The sequence below is a fragment of the Coenobita brevimanus genome, chromosome 29 (genome assembly GCF_032717465.1).
Source record: "Coenobita brevimanus isolate Jiangsu-jjx chromosome 29, ASM3271746v2, whole genome shotgun sequence".
NCBI classification, from domain to species: Eukaryota; Metazoa; Arthropoda; class Malacostraca; order Decapoda; family Coenobitidae; genus Coenobita; species Coenobita brevimanus.
This window is the reverse complement of record NC_136982.1, coordinates 38,643,760-38,661,388: the sequence shown is the minus strand read 5'-3', so window position 1 is coordinate 38,661,388 and position 17,629 is coordinate 38,643,760. Positions and strand designations below refer to the sequence as shown.

The 17,629-nt window shown below is 41.3% G+C and overlaps 1 protein-coding gene across 1 annotated transcript in view; it reads left to right on the top strand.

Moving 5' to 3' along the window:
- LOC145395008 (N-acetylneuraminate (7)9-O-acetyltransferase) overlaps nucleotides 1-17,629 on the top strand; it is a 131,969-nt gene that overhangs the window by 54,087 nt on the left and 60,253 nt on the right. The window contains exons 4-5 of the mRNA XM_080268753.1: nucleotides 2,354-2,494; nucleotides 9,781-9,900. Of these exons, the coding sequence (XP_080124879.1) occupies nucleotides 2,354-2,494; nucleotides 9,781-9,900 (261 nt within the window). The remainder of the gene's footprint in view (nucleotides 1-2,353; nucleotides 2,495-9,780; nucleotides 9,901-17,629) is intronic.

Here is a 17,629-nt window from a genome sequence, read left to right as displayed (position 1 = left end):
AGGTCAGGTGCGGGTAAGGGGATGGGTCTATTGTGATGTGGCAAGGGTAAACCAGCTCTGCTGTCGGGCCCTGCTGCGTATGTCACTGATTGCATTGCGCAGTTGACCCTCGTGCGGTGTGGTGTGGTGAGGATCTGTCTCTTCTTCCCTTTGGGGCTCAGATGCAAATGAATGTGTTTGAATGGATGAGTAAATGGGGAGTGTGTCGTCCTGTCTCAGCTACCTCCCTTTCCCTGAGGGAAGCAGCCTTGGTATATAGATAGATGGAGATAATTTGTACAACAGTATATATATACCAAATCATTGTATAATTAATAAAACTTATATATAAGCAGTGTCCATGGGGAGATAAAAGGAGCAGCCACAGTGATGACGGTTTTCAAATGTAGATTTTTCTGCTGCTCATATCATAAATATCTTTGCATGCAGTGTATCGCAAAATTAAACAGGCAGCTTACCCTCCCTACTCACCACCCTGCTACTCTCTCTCTCTCTCTCTCCCCGATGAGCAGGGGTGTATTACTACAACCCAGTACTGTACATACACGCTCACTGTTCCTACTTCCAGATCTTATCATTTAGGTAACCATTAATTATATGGCCTTCATAATTATAAGCTACCAGGCATTTTAAAGTACAATATAGGCTTACTGGTACAGCAGTATACAGTATGTAACTGAGTAATAAAAGAAATTAAGGAAATTTATCAGGTTAGTACTTGGATGGGTGACCACCTGGGAACACCAGATGCTGTTGGCATCCCTACGTCAAAGTGGGGTTGGTGGAGGATTAGTGCCCCTCCCTGTAAAACAACTAACTCTAAGCCCTTGGCCACCCTGTCTGGGATACATGGCGTCTGGCAATGAATGAATGAATGAATGACACTTGACAGCTGCGAGATGACATCAGCTGGCTGGTGGTACGTTTAATTTCCCGCCAAGTGATTGGCTGTTCCCCTGAGCATTTTACCTCCCCAAGGATGGCTATAATGATATTGGCTTTTATCAGTTATATAATAGTTTGGGATATAACTAGACTATACACACTGTACTTCACGGACTATTGTCCTCTATTTTTGGTGTCATTTGTTTATAGTTAATTTATTTTTGATACAAAACAACGAAATAGTGAATAGGCTTCATTTGAAACTAATTGTATCCTTGACTCAACAGTTTATGATACATATTTAACTTTTTTAGCATCCCCTGTGAAATGCTAATCCCTTCGTATTATTTTTATGTTTATTTTCTTGATTATTAACATTACTGAGGAGAAATACAGGCCTGATTACAAACTGAGAACACATTCAGTATAAGTACATGGGTAGCCACTCGAACATTCGATATGAACCAACCATCAGCGTCCACAAAAAGTGGGTGTGGCTTCTAGGCCTTAGTAGCGTAAAGTCAGAGTAGTGGGTTGGTGGAGGGTTAGTGCCCCTCCCTCTGAAACAGCTGACTCACAGACAGCCACCCTGTGCATAATTACGGCATATGGCTGTAGATGGACAGATAGATAGATACTTGGTTTGCTTTAACCCTTTCACCCCAAAGGCATCATCCTGAACTGAGTGTAATTGTTTGGCATTACTTAGAATAAAATACAAAGTATGTTGTTAGGCTGAAGGGATTAGCAATCACATCTTATATGATCAGCTGATATATTAGTTTATAAGTAGTTAAAGCACATTTGTATCTTTTGTTATGCAAGCAGTAACAGTGTTATATCCAGACTATTTGAGCATCAAAAGTTTGTCTTTATCGAAACGAATGTTTATACTGTATCTAGCATGAAAAGAGCAGTACAGCCTAATCAATAACCACTTCAAGCATCAAAAGTTTGTCTTTATCAAAACAAATGTTTATACTGTATGTAGATCTGGCATGAAAAGAGCAGTACAGCCTAATCAATAACCACTTCAGCTCAGTAACATCTCTATTACTGTAATTTTGCTGCTGACAGACTGTTTGAGGTAACTTAGGAGAGACTTAAATACCCTGTATTAATCCTTTAATAAGGGATTTACTTAAGCTAAATAAAATTATATTGAGTGGAGCCAGGATTCTGGGGCTTAAATGGTGAGTGAATGGGAGTGTGGCCCATTCAGTCGGGCAAACTCTGGTTAGTACCGTATCTAATTCATCCAGTATTTTTTCTGGCACTGAACTCTGCCTCACCCCACCTTTGGGTGGGAAAGGAGATCTGGATGATGATGATGAACAGAATAATCTTGTGCTGGGAAGAATAGAGTAAATGAAAAATATGCTACTGAATTCAAGGAATTAAGATCTTTCCAGTTTAACTATCATCTTGGAGCTGGTACTAATGTGTTCAGTGTGTGTTTACCCCCAAGCTTGCTGTGACTGAGCCTCAGTTCCCAAAGGAAGCTCACCAGGATCTTAGCTACAATGACACCAATCTGCGTCTGAGGGTGGAATTCCTGTGGCGCCCCAGCTTGGCACAGGATGCACCTGCAGTCCTCCATAAGCTTAAGGTTAGCTTTCCACAGTGATATATGTGTTATCACTTGTGGAAATGAGTTATGTGAGAGGAAGATGTGGAGTTACATGGAGAGAGATAGACATATGGGAATGTAAAGGAGTGTTGTTGTGATGATGTGGATGTATTTACCTATTTGTATTTACCTATTTGTAGTATACAGGAATTGAGCAATGCTCGTGTTGTCCTGTCTCCATATCCACATTTATCAAGTCTACCTTTACACACATGAATGTTTTTCTCATGCACCACCTGTTTGTCTAAGTCGCTCCAAATATTTAAGAATATACCTAATTGTGATATACACGGAATGTACTATGCTCGTGGGTTTCCGTCACTGTTTCTCAGTAAGTCGAATTTAACTTTAAACTCGTTTAAGTTTTTAGACTGGACGATCTCTTTGTCCAGGCTATTCCATAAGTCTATACAGTACTTCTGTAAGGAAAGCTATATTTCTTGATATCCTTCAAGCAGCTTGACTTTTTCAATTTCATTCCATGTCCTCTTGTTGCTCTCTTATCCCATACAAACAGATCTTCTTTGTCAATTTTATCTACTCCCACCATGGTCCTGAACACCGCAATCATGTCTCCCCTCTTTCTCCTTTCCTCTAACGAAGGCAAATCCAGTTTTTCCAGCCTCTCTCTGTATGACAGGTCTGTCAGACTGGGGACCATCTTGGTTGCTGTTCTTTGTATTCTCTCAATCTTGTTTATATCTTTCTTTTTGTGTGGGCACCACACTACCGCTGCATATTCTAACCTGGGGCGGATCATGGCCACTATCAATTTTTTCATCATTTCCTCATCCATATAATGAAATGCTACTCTTATGTTAGTCAAGAGCTTATAAGTCTCTCCAACTATCTTGTTAATGTGCTTTTCTGGTGACAAACTATCTTGGACCAGCACTCCCAAATCTTTCTCTTCTCTCCTTTTTGTGATTACTTCATTACCCAAAAAATAATTCAGTGATGGTCTCCTGGTACTTTTACCCATTTCCAATATTTTACATTTCTTTACATTAAATTTCATTTCCCACGTCCGGCTCCAATTGTGTATCCTATCCAAATCCTCCTGCAGTATTTTACAATCCTCCTCAACCTCTATCTTCCTCAAGATCTTTACATCATCAGCAAACAGACTTGCATAACTGTTCACTCCATCTACCATATCATTTACGTAAATCAGGAACATTACTGGCGCCAACACTGTGATTGAAAGTTTGTTCGTATCATTTGTAAAGGCTCCAGCATACTTGCATGTTTTGGCCATGGTCACTAAGTGGCGGTTTTCCACACTGCTTGATCTCTGGCAGCCTCCCTGTTCAGTCCCACATCCCTAATGTTATGCTCTGTGACCTTGACCTGGGTCTTTTCGGTCTGCCTCTCGCAACCCTATCCTCACTGTTCACACTTCTCACTTTCTGCACCCAGCTGTCATCCTCTATCCTCTCCACATGCTCAGATCATCTCAGTCTACCCCTCATCATCACAACACCAATACACGCCAGTCCCATCCTTCCTTTTAACTCTTCAGTTGTAAACCTAGCCCCTCCAGACCTTGCATTCAAGGATGCACTACACATCCATCTAATCTTTGTCATTTCTGTATGTTGGAGCCTACGAATATCCTCTTCCTTGACTTCCCAGATCTCACTACCATACAGCATTACACTCCTAATGCATGCCACATACAAGGATCCCTTAGCATGGAGGGAGAGCCCTCTTAATGTCAGGAGAGGCAACAGCTCCCTGAACTTCCTCCAACCACCCTTTACCCTAACCACTGAGCTAACTCCCACCCCACTTCCAGCACATAAAATGTCCCCCAGATAACAAAACTCTTCCACACACTCAAGAGACTTCCCAGTGAGGTCAATCCTTTCTCATCTGACAAACTCTACTTGCTCTCCCCGCCAGCACACACACAAAATAAACAGTATCTTGGAGTCTGTGTCTAATACCACAACATCCCTTATGCACCTATTTATCACAAATACTACAGAAGATGGAGTTACTTCTCACACTCTTGTGGCAAACCATACATGGCCACTCTCCCTCTGCTTTGATAGTACTGCCACCAACCCTAGATACCATTACTGCCCTTTTATTTTATCCGCATTTACTCTTAATCCCCATTTCCCCATTCCATCTCTCTGCTTCCTAAATCTTTCCCCCACCTCCCTTACATTCTTTGCAATCAGCACCAAGTCATCAGTATACATCACCCATGGGAGTCCATTTCTGAAGCTATGTGAGAGTGCACTGCTTGAAGCACAATGTTCAAGCAATAAGGGGCTCAGAACTGACCCTTGATGTTTGCAAACATTCACGGAAAATTTGTCCCTCAAATCTCCATTCACTCTCACATGGGTGCAAACATCTCCATACACAGCCATAACCACTCTAACCAGCCATTCTTCTATCCCAAGCTTTCTTATTGCCCACTTCACCACCTCCCTAGGGACTCTGTCAAAGGCCTTTTCAAAATTAACAAAATCAAAATAAAGCTCCCTTTTCATTCCTGTATATTTTTCTGAATCTGTCAGATAATGAATATGGCATCAGTGGTCCCTTTGCGTGGCAATAAATCCAAACTGCATCTCATCATTATTCACTCATTCTCTTATCAAGCCTTCTTGGACTCTCTCCATTATCTTCATTTTTTGGTCCCATATTGTATCCATTTATTATTTCCTCTTTTCACGGCAGCACCGTTCCCTGTATACACATGTACAATCACTCTCAAGCCAGTCATCAGGGACAACACACTCATTTACTGTATAATTAAGTTTATCAAATCACTATCTAAATCTACGCCTACAGTATATCTCCTGAGGCCATCAGCATTTCAACAGACTTAATGCTTGTAGCTCCTGTTGAAAATACAGTAAAACCTCGATATACTGGACTTCAATAGACCGGAATTCACTTATATCGGACTCGAGGGACTACCAGACTAAATTCCTATATATCAGAAAAAGTCCGATAAAGCCAGAAGCAGTCTGGACTGCCAGACCACTTCAGCTATGTTCACCACAATAAGGTAAGTAAAAGACAAGTTTGTCAGTTTACAGTATAGTATTATTATATATATTATACTGTACCATTTGATTAACGTTGTGATGTTAAAACACAATATAGTACCACAGTGGTAGTCAAAACAGTTTAAAAACCGTTCATGCGATCCAGACTAATGTCTGATATATGGGAAAAAGTCCGGATTAGCAGGAGGAAATCCGGATGTCGCTTTTATCGGAATTTCGCATTTTTCGGAATGGTTTGGACCCCAATTAGTCCGTTATAGTGAGGTCTTACTGTATTAAATATTTTTATGAACATGCATGCATTTGATACCAGCCTTTCTCCAGTGTGTTACATAACATACATAACTAGTCGCCTGCTTTCGGCTCTGCTCGGTTCCATCTATGCATCTCATTCATACTTTTAAAAAGTAGAAATATTCTTTGTGTCTGTAACTGAACAAGCATTCAGTGCAAGTGAGACAGGCCAGTGGTGAAATATGTATAAAAAGAATGCATTTTTAATAATTATAATCGTTACCATAACATACAAGTGGTTTTATAAGAATTACAGTAAAAGTCCAATATTTCGGCATCCAATTCCCCGGCAAATCTGACATTTCGGCAGTTTTGAGAAATTGTCCCATTTATGAAAATCTCCGATCGTTCGGTAGATTCTCCAATTTTTTTCGTCAGTCTTGAAATTCTCCATGAGGCTCGCCAGCTAGCTACCCGCCTTTACCCACCTTAGTGAGTGAGATAGTGAAAGTGATGGAACGAGTCTACCACTGCCATGAAGCTCAGAGGCTAGCTCTTTCTCCTATAGCATAAAGAGAGGACAAACATGTAGTGAGTCTAGCATGGGAAAGAGAATCTGTTTCGCCATTCTTCCGCCATTCTTCCGAGTTGTTGCCGTGCTGCTGCCGACTTCTCTTGATTCTTCTGTGTGCTTTGTGAACTTCGTACCGAAATACCTCTGAAATTACTATTCGAGTGTGCTGGGGACTTCTTCCAGCAGTAGCAGACTCCAATCAACCCCTTCTATTGTACATACAGTATGTAAATAAGGAACCTACTATAAGTTTAGGTAAGTGCATGTGAACTTGTAGGCCTACTGTACCATTACATTTATATACAGTATGTTCACTAATTTCTTTATTTTTCATATTCATGTACTGTATAGTACTGTATTCATTACAGTATTGTACAGTATCAAACAGTATACAGTACTCTCTCCAAACACATTTGTAATGATATGAGTAATGATGATAGTGTTCACCGAAACATATAAGGTACTGAGTGGGTAGGGTTTTCGATAATTCGGCAATTTTGATATTTCGGCACTTGCCTGGTCCCATAGATGCCAAAAAATCGGACTTCTACTGTATACAGTACTGTATAGTGATAGCCCGATTATCCAGGCTATATGGTATGAAGGGGTGCCCGAATAGTCCAAAATCATGATTAATCCTGTAATTAATTACTGTACTGTTCAACTGATCTATGAACCTCTCATTGGTAGTGGGTTCAGAAATTTACATGCTCCCATAGCCGGCCTGGGGACCATTTTTTCAAAGTTCTAAAATCAATTTCTTTTTTATACAGATGTGAAGAGAATTGTCTGGTGTACCTGGCAGTATGTTTTTTGGCTGCCTAAACCAGTCCTGTGATTCACTATGATTCACGGAAAAAATAATAAAATTATGGTGCATGTGCCATATGGCCAAGAACATCCTAGGTGAAATGATGGCCTGACTGCTTGGGATGGTAGTGTAGGGTTGTGTGAACATACCAGTGACCTTTGTGCTGTTTTTTATAGCTTGTGCTAACTCGATGTCACCGACACTGGTACAGTAAAGTGTTGTTCAACATAGGGGGGTATTAACGGATTAAGGAACGTGATGTTAATAACGGGCATAATTTTCCAGCAAGTAAAGGTAATTTACCACCCTGAAAATAGTAAAAAAGATACAGACAACAAACTGGAGGAACATGAATTGGTAAGATTTTTCAGGTGCTTAAAGTTAAGCATACATTTAGGGTTCATTCTTTTGTTCATTGTTGTGTGTGTGCATGAAAGAGAGAGTATTGATAAAAACAATAATGTTTTCTTTTAGCCCCTTAATAGCCCCTGTCGTTGAACAATGCTTTACCGTACCAGTGTCAGTGACATCGAGTTAGCATGAGCTTTAATAAAAATGTGAACACTTATGGGATGGGAACGAAGGTACAGTATGTTTACATGACCCTACGCCACCATCTCAGGTAGTCAGGCAGTCATTTCACTGAGGATGTTTTTGCCCTTGTGACACATGCACCGTAATTTTATTACTTTTACTGCGAATCATAGCGAATCACAGGATGGGCTCAGGAAGCTAAGAAACACATTGCCAGGTGTACCAGACGATTCTCTTCACATCCATAAGAAAAAATATATGTATTTTAGAACTCAGAAAAAATGGTCAACCAAGGGAGCACGCAAATTGCTGAACCCACGCCATTGAGGGGTTAAGCAGTACCTACGATTGTTTGTTTCTGGCACAACGGAAGAAACTTACTTAACATACTCAAAGGTGGATTTTGTTTCCCAATTTCCCAACTGTAGGTTAGGTTAGGTTAAATTATTGGGTGCGGTTAAGCTAGGTTACTATAGGTTAACACGCAGGGTAGGATGGTCCCTTTTGCCATTATGCCGACAAATCAAATGAGGGTTGTCAGTGGAACAGCTAAAAACTATGGGGAAACAGGTTTAACAAGAAACATTTATTTACCACCCCAGAAATAATAAGAAAAATATAACAGACTCTCAAGAAGAAGAACTGATTTAGTAAGTGCTTCTGCTCCTTAAAGTGTATGTTTACCAAATGAGCAAACAAGACCATCTCTCTGGTGGTGGCTTCCTTTCCTTATCAGTTACCTCATCAAACTCCACCCTACCACCCTTCTGAGCGGGAGGCATGGGTGGGGGTAGACTTACTCCTGCTTACCTGTGGTTTGCTTGCTAGCAACCAGATGCTCTCTGTTCAAACGGGAGTTATCGTATGGATAATTTTTTGTATTACCGTTCCACACTATCATTCAGTCGCTGCCTGGATATACCAAAATCTGGATATTCGGAACATGGATAATCGAGCTTTTACTGTATAATGAATACAGTATGCCATCTCTTTGCCGGATCAGTTGGGGGGAAGCCTGATCCAATAACACTGATAATCCAGTAAATAGTCTGATTGTCCCCCTCTGAAGTGGAATTTTAAATACGTAATGGAAAATAAATGAGTGAAATAGCATATTCTAGTACTAAAAATGAAAACTGTGCCCATTTTACACATACTTGGCCCATAATTTCACACCCCTGTCATATAGCATTTCTTCATGACTACCCCAAGCAGGTTGGAAAAAATCCCTCCATTGTTGGAAACTGCATTCTGAGTCACCCTGCACATAGGAAGCGATCTGGTTTGATCCGTTAAGCCTGCATCATATGCCCCATGTAACTGGTAGTTCACATGGTTTTCCCCATTTACCGGATGGTATCCAGTATGTACAACGGTTTGTCCAGGGACCTCAGAGTGTTCATTAAATCTGATATCCAGCCTAGCAGGGCATGATAAAGTGAGGGTTTGCCGTATACAACATAAAGGTGGCCATTGGAAAATCAGTATCAAGACAGGCACTGCATACTGACAGGGAGATCTGTATAGGGTTTTATAGGGGTTATACCCCATGTAGAGGGGTTGTGGGGGTAGCACGGCATTACAGGTAGCCCAAAAAAATCCATTATCCAACAGACCTTGGCTGAATTATGATTGATAAATGAGGGATTACAGTATTAGAACTTTTAAAATACAACAGTAGTTCCTGGCAATGTATTCACAGTGTTGTGTCATCAATTTCATGAACAGTTTCAGCCATTGCCAGCTGTATCCTGTGTATTCCTGTAAGGATGCAAATTCTACAGTAAACTTTACTAGATAGGGGAAAGTATTTAAATCCAACACTTACAGTACACATTTCAAGTTTTTGACTTGCCTAGTCTGCACATTGTTATCATTACAAACAACCTCTTGAAACAGCTTGTGATTCATTTGCAAGGCTGCAAGCACTGTGAGTGTCCCCCTTAATGCAGATGAAAAATCCATTTACAGTTATACGGACTGTGAAAATGTTAAATCGGTGTATTGAATAGCATTAGTTAGAGATGTTTAGTACATGGTGCAGTGCCTTTAACCCTTTTCTTTCTCTCCTCTCCACTAGAGAAGTGCCAAACTACCTCAGCTGATTGTGATGGGATGTGCCACTCATGACATCAAGGAATCCAATGGTTCCTCACAAGCTCTCGAACAGTATAAGAGCAGTCTGATGGACCTCTCATCGGTAAGTTTTGTATTTTGAATTAATGAACCATAGTATCAAGTCTCTGACTGAAAACTGTGCCATATAGTATTTGCAACCTTATCAATTGATAGTAATTGTTTCCTCATGCCCAGTTGGAGGAAGACATATCCATATATGTACTGTATTTTGTAATACAGAAATTGGGTAGTGGCATGAATTCATACATATGCAAGAATTCTTGCTACTGTTGAAAGAAAAAAAAAATACATGGTAAATTTCATTCAAGAAAATATTATACCTTCTGATGACTGGAGAGCATACTGGAAGTTTAAAAAGAAAAACAATTTCTCATCGCTCACTAGATGGACACATTTGGTGTATTTTTGGATTAGATCTTCAGACAGAAGAAGAAGGGATGGTACAGGAGAAAGCTGAGAAAATGGTAGGAGGTGAACAAGAGGGTTTGTGGAACAGGAGGGGGTGTATGCTTGAGATATATGACAAAAAAATATTTAGAGAAAAGTAAAGTAATTATGTGCTCTCTTCCTGGATGTTACAGAGAAGACAGATAAGGAATGTGAAAGTTCTGAAAATATATGGAGTAGAAATTGATGAATGCTGTTTAGATTATGATTGTACAATAATGGCAGTGAGTATGAAAAATGAACCGATCATGTCCTTTGATTTCAAAGTTGGATTAAAACAGGGATGTGCCATGTCTCCATGCTTATGAAGATGGTCTTATAAACAAAACAAAAAAAAGGGTATAAAGTACAGTAGTGGATTTTCAAGTGTCTTTAGTGAGAGAGAGTAGGGTGTGTAAATTGCCCATACTGTTGTTTGCTGATAACTACCGATAAGTGAAGATGACTGGGTGTTCCAAGGTTTGGTGAATGAGTGTGGAAGTGTAAATAAGGAACAAAATTTGAAAGTGAATGTTGCACAAAATAAAGTTATTATTTTTGAGTGGAATGAAATCGTGGAGTGTGCAGTGAGGCTGAAGGTCGGGAAATGGAAAACAACTTTGCATGTACTGTATCTGTCAGTAATGGTTAATTGGTTGCCATAATGCACCATACATCATTGTAATGGCCTCTAAATGTGTCACCCCACAATCAGGTATACCAACCATTCATAGATGACATGCTACGTTTTGCTTATTTTCACATCCATCATGCCCAGGTGCCTAGGTAGTTTTTGGTGGGGTGTGCATTGTGGGTAGTGAAATTGAATAGGGGTGTGAGCATGGAAATAAGAAGTAGTTGCATGATAGTAAAGTATGGTGATCCCCACACAGACATATAGAAGTGAAGTATAGACTGCTGGAAGGACACATCTATCTATCTATCTATCTAAGGGGTGGCCATTTGACTTTGAGTTATATGTTTTACGGGGAGGGGCACTAACCCTCCACCAACCCACTTGTTGTCATGTAGGGAGCACGTATGGTGTGGTTATATGGTTACCACCCAGTGTTGTAAATGGTTTCTTGGCTTACAGGAAACCATTTGGCTTGTCACTCGATGTAAAGCCAGCTGTAAAGGAAAGAAAAGCAATAAGAAGTGACAGGAAAGATGGGAGAAATAGGAAGAAAGGAGGGCAGGCACAGAAAAAGAATGATAAAGGCTAAGGAGGAAGTAGGCAGCACTGCATCAAGTGAGTGGATGATGGTCGCCACCACCTACCACTAGATGCTGTATCAAAAGTCAGAGTATTGGAAATTAGCATTCAGAGAGAAGTTCATGAAATTAATGAAGAGACAGACTAATGAAGTTCAAGAGCATTGTTATGTTGATGTGAATGTGCTGGAAAGTTTCCGGAGTACCCTGAGATGATTAGGCCGTATGGAGCAAATGTAGAGAGGAATTAAGAAGGAGAGTGTAGTTGATTGAGGTGGAAGGAGAGTAGAAGAGAGGAGAGGGATACTGAGAATGAGGTAAGAGGCCATAGTGGAGAGGTATAAGAATGAGGTTTGGGAAGGAGAGAAGGTTGTAGGATGGCAAAGGACTGGTGACATGGAGGTAGTTTGTTAATGGATACCCCATCTGCAGTTAAGATGTATGGCAATAGATAGGTTATATGTGAGTCAGCTTGTTGTATATGCCCTATTTCATGGTGAATATGCATAAAATTATTAAATAAGTACAGTACCTGCAAAAAGTATACGGAATTGCCAAAAAAACAACAAATGCCTTTCATTTTCTTTATTTTAATGTGTTGTATGGCCACCACGTGCCTTCAAAACCTCTTGTATGCATCGTGGCATGGAGTCAACAAGTGTCCTGTAGTAATCCAGGCCAGTTTTGTGCACCCAGATGTCCTTGATAGCTTCAACAAGGTGTGGAATTGAAGAGGTGTCCTTTTCTTGAAGTTTAAGCTTCATGTGAGACTACAGCTCCTTGATGGGATTCAGATCTGGAGAGTTCCCAGGCCACTCAAGAACATTCACCTGCTTGTCTGCCAACCATTTCATGACCATCTTTGCCTTGTGGCATGGTGCATTGTCTTGCATAGAGAAGTTGCAGTCATGGATATAAAAAAAAATCAACATATGGCATTGCAAGACATCAGTGTAACGATCTCCAGTCATAGTGACGTTCTTGGGTAGAACATACAATCCTCCACGCCCTTTCTCTCCACTAAAGCAGCCCCAAATCATGACTGAGAGTGGGTGTTTGACATCAGTTGCACATACCGGGGGTCAAGGGGATTCATGTGTGATGGACGTCTCAGCTTTCCACTCCTCTGTGCACCGCATTGGAAAGTCGACTCATCTCTCCATAAGACCTTTCTCCAGTCTTCACGAGTTAAATCTCTATATTTCCTTGCAAAACTGAGACGAGCAGCACGCATTTTGCGAGTCAGAAGCGGCTTGCAGGTCGGGGAACGAAGATGCAGCATCAATTCTTTCTGGCAGCGATGTTGAATGGTGCACTCAGCAACACTTCCAAGGATGTCAGGGTAGGCATACTTCAATTGTTTTGCAGTGATTCATGGATTTTTCAGTACTTGTCAAGCTTGTCAGTTGTTGTTGTCTTTCTGGGACGCCCAGGAACAGGTTTATGAGGTGGAATCTCATTTTGGGGGAAATCCTTTGCCTTAGAAAGCAGGCGGTATATGGCTGTCTTTCCTTTCCCTGTACACTGACATATTTCCTTGACAGGCATGTTTGCATCCTTCAGGGCAAGCATCATAGCTTTTTCTTGCTCAATAAGGTTCTTAGGCTCCATTCTACGACGTGGGTGGGTAGCAGCATGACGAATAATGGAAGGGAAAGAAACTGAGGGAATTTTTTTTCAGCACAGCCAAATGCAACCCCCCTCTCTCTGGTGCTACCTGCGCGGCACTAGGGGAAATTGCGTGGGTGGTGTTGATATGTATCTGACAGAGTTGCCATGCACCAATTTAGTGTAATATGAGCCATCAGTTGGATGGTAAACTTCAGATTTCTGAAGACACCAAAACTGGCCGTGGCCCACAGATATTCCTCATACTTTTTGCGGGTACTGTAATTACCGTAAATAATCAGGGTTGCAGAACTGAGTTATGTTGCATTTTAGTAACATTATAGGTAAGAAAGTCAGTAAGAGAACATGAAGAACATCAGAAAAGCAATTTTCCCATAATTCCTAGGGAGTGGCATGTCTGTCAAATAAATGTCTTGTCTGTGGTGAAGTAGTTAATAGCAAAATTCACCATGATCTTGTACATAGTTTCTGTGAAAGTACAGTCACGCCTCAGTATTTGACGGGGTTATGTCATGTGAAAACTTATTTCATAACGATTTGTCATATACCAAGGTAGAACAGGGAGCCATTGACAGAAGTGTTAATGAACAGCACAGAGCTCTCAAGAAACAATCTCCTAAGAGTTACTGATTTAGTGTGTGGATGGACAAGGGATCCCCCAAGACATAAAGTAACCGGGTGGTGGGATGAAGGTGTAGAAGCTACAGTTAAGGAGAAAAGAAGGCTTTTCTGGGAATGGAAAAGGGATGGTAACTAAGAGAAATACATGGCTGCCAAGCATAGGACTATAAAAGAGGTTTACAGGGCAGAATCTGAGTCTCAGAGACTTTTACTTAATAACCTAAATGGTGTGGAAAGGAAGAATATGATATTTAAGGTGGCAAATCAGATGAAGAGGGAAAATTGGGATATCATAGGTGAGCAGTGTTGGAAGAATGATAAAGGAAATGTAGTGGTGAACAGTGGGGATATTAAAGATGCCTGGAGAGAGCATTGCAACCGGGTGTTGAAGGAGGAGTTTGACTGGAGCAGGGAAAGTTTAGAGCCAGCAGATCCAGTGTTTGGCCCTTGGCCTTTGATTTACACTGCTACTGTAAGCAGGGCAATAGGCAGGATGCAAGTGGGGAAGGTAGCAGGTGTGTCTGAGTTGACTGCTGAAATACTGAAAGCATCAGGAGGTACAGGAGTGGAGTTAGTTGCTGACGTGATAAATATGGTTATATATGAGTGTGTTGTCCCAGATGGTTGGCAGAAGAGTGTAATTGTAATGTGTACAAAGGGAAGGGTGATGTCTAGGAAAGAGGAATTTATAAAGGCATAAAACTTTTGGACCAGATAATGAAGGTAATGGAGAGATTTCTAGAAGGTATGATTAGAGAAAGAGTGAATATTGATGAGATACAGTTTGGTTTTATGCCAGGCAAAGGAACCACTGATGCCATATTCATCGCTTGACAGCTTCAGGAAAAATAAATAGGAAAGAAATGGGATCTGTACTTTGTTTTTGTTAATTTGGAGAAGGCGCCTTTGACAGAGTCCCTAGGGAGGTGGCGAAGTGGACAATGAGAAAGCTTGGGATGGAAGAGTGGCTGGGTAGGATGGTTATGGCCATGTATGTTTTTTTTTTTTATGCCAGGGAGAACGAACCAAAGGCCACGAGCCTGCAAACTGTTCCTTTCAAGAGAAAAATAAAAGAGCCAAATTCAAGATCCGATCATTTCGAGATGCCTGGACACACTGTGTTTGAAAGACTGGAGATCATAGTTAGCAGGAAATACAGGCAGAGGGAGACAGTTCCAGAGTTGACCTATTACATAAATGGAGGACTGGGAGTAATGGTTAACTCTTGCATTAGGGAGTTGAACAGAAAAGGGATGAGAGTTTTTCTGCTACACAGGTGCTGTGCGCCCGTCGTAGAGGTAGAGGAAGCAGACAGTTCAGAGGTGCAGTGACCATTGAAGTAGCGATAGAAAAGAGATAAAGATGCAACAGTGCGACAAAAAGACAGAGGTTGAAGGGAGCTAGTAAGAGGAGGAGAGTTAATGAGACAAAAAGCCTTTGACACCACCCAGTTGAGAAGAGCTGTATGTGGGTAGCCTCCCCACACATGAGAGTTGTACTCTACACAGGGGCGGACAAAACCTGTGTATAGAGTCAACAATTGTTCAGGGGTAAAGAAGGAACAGAGTTGGCTTAGCACACGTAATCTCTTGGAAGCAGATTTTACATGAGATGTAATATGATTTTTCCAAGATAAATCCCGAGCGAATGAAATCCCAAGCCTGTTCAAGGATGATGCTGGAATAAGCTGAATATTATTAAACATTAGTGAGTACACCTATGGAAGGTTTTGTCGGATTGATAGGTGTAAGAACTGAGTCTTTGATGCATTAAAAACAAGATTATTTTTACCCCAGTCAGAGATACGAGCCTAGTCAGACATTAGGTGTGCCATAGCCTCATCCCTTGTTTGTTGAAGTAACTGCTGAGATGGACATTGCAGGAACCGAATGGAAAGGTGAAGGGTGGAGTCATGAGCATACAAGTGGTTAGGGTTAGATGTATAGCTTAAAAGGTCATTGATGAATAAAAGGAAGAGAGTTGTTGATAGGACAGAGCCCTGAAGAACACCACTGTTGATAGATCTAGGAGAAGAACGATGGCCGTTTACAACAGCGGCTATAGAACGACCAGAAAGTAAGCTATAGATAAAGGCACAGATAGAAGGATAGAAACTGTAAGAGGGCAGTTTGGAAATTAAAGATTTATGCCAGACTTGATCGAAAGCCTTTGAGATGTCAAGTGCAATGGCAAAGCTTTTGCCAAAGTCCCAAAAGGAGGATGACCAGGAGTCTGAAAAGTAGGTGAGAAGATCTCCAGTGGAGCATCCCTGACAGAACCCATACTGACAATCAGAAAGAAGATTGTGATAGGAAAGATGCTCTAAAATTTTTCTATTAAGAATTGACTCGAAAACGTTTGAGATACAGGATGTTAAAGCAATTAAACGATAGTAGAGGGTTGGGAATGGTCACCCTTCTTTGGGACTGGCTGAATGAGAGCAAACTTCCAGCAAGAAGGAAAGGTACAAGTTGATAGACAAAGGCGAAAGAGTTTACCTAGGCAGGGTGTAAGCACAGGAGCACAGTTCTTGAGGACAACAGGGGGGACTCCTTCAGGTCCATATGCCTTGTTAGTATTGAGGCCTGTGATGCCAGAAGATACATCAGCTGAAGAAATTTTAATATCAGTCATGAGGAAGTCAGAGGGGGGGGGGGAAGTGATGAAGGAATAGCACCGGAATCGTCTAAGGTGGAGTTGGAGGAGAAAGTCTGAGGGAAGGGATCTGTTTTATCAGTAGAAGAAATAGCTACAGAACCATCAGAGTAGAAAGGAGGAGGGAAGGTTGATGAGGTAAAGTTGTTAGAAAGGTTTTTGGCAAGGTGCTAGAAGGAGTGTGAAAAATTCAAGTTGGAGAGTTGAGAGCATTTATTACGGATGAAATTATTTTTAGTGGAGCGAAGAACAGACTTAGCACGATTCCAGGCAGAAACATAAAAAAGATGTGGTTCAGGGGTGGGTTGGCTCCGGTACCTTTTATAGGCCCTCTCCTTGTTGCAGACAGCATTAGAACAAGCGTGATTAAACCATGGCTTTCTTGCATTAGTCAAAGGCAAGGGTGAATGGAGCTTTGAGTAATGAGTTTTCCATGAATGTTGGTGTGCATCAAGGGTCGGTCTTGAGCCCCTTGTTTTTTATCACAGTACTTCAAGTCCTTTCGCGTGACTTCAGAAATGAACTCCCGTGGGAGATGTTGTATGCCGATGATTTGGGTTTGACTGCAGAGAATGAAAGGGAAGTGGAGAAAAGATTTAGAAAGTGGAAAGATGGGATGGGGCACAATGGCTTAAGAATAAATACAGACAAAATGAAAGTGATGGTATCTAGGGCTGGTAACAGTATTGTCAAAGATGAGGGAGAGTGGCAGTGTGTGATTTGCCACAAGGACGTGGGAAGTATTTCTATCATGTGCAGTGTTTGTGATGAGTGGGTGTATAAGAAATGTAGTGTTATTAGAGATAGGCTGCAAGATAATGCAGATTTCATGTGTGCAGTGTGTCAGGGAGAGCAGGTGGAGATTATCAGGTGTGAAAGGATTGATCTTGCTGGTGAGTCTTTTGAATGTGTGGAAGAGTTTTGTTATTTGGGAGACATGTTATGTGCTGGAGGTGGGCTGGAACTAGCTCTGCGCCTAAAGTGAGGAGTGGTTGGAAGAAGTTTTGGGAGCTGTTGCCTCTCCTGACACTGGGAGGGCTCTCCCTCCGTGCTAAGAGATCTTTGTATATGACGTATGTTAGAAGTGTAATGCTGTATGGTAGTGAGACCTGGGCAGTAAAGGAAGGGGATATTCGCAGACTCAAATGTACAGAAGTGACAATGATTAGTTAGATGTGCAGTGCTTCCTTGAGTGCAAGGCATGGGGGTGCTAGGTTTATGATGGAAAAGTTGAGAGGTAGGAT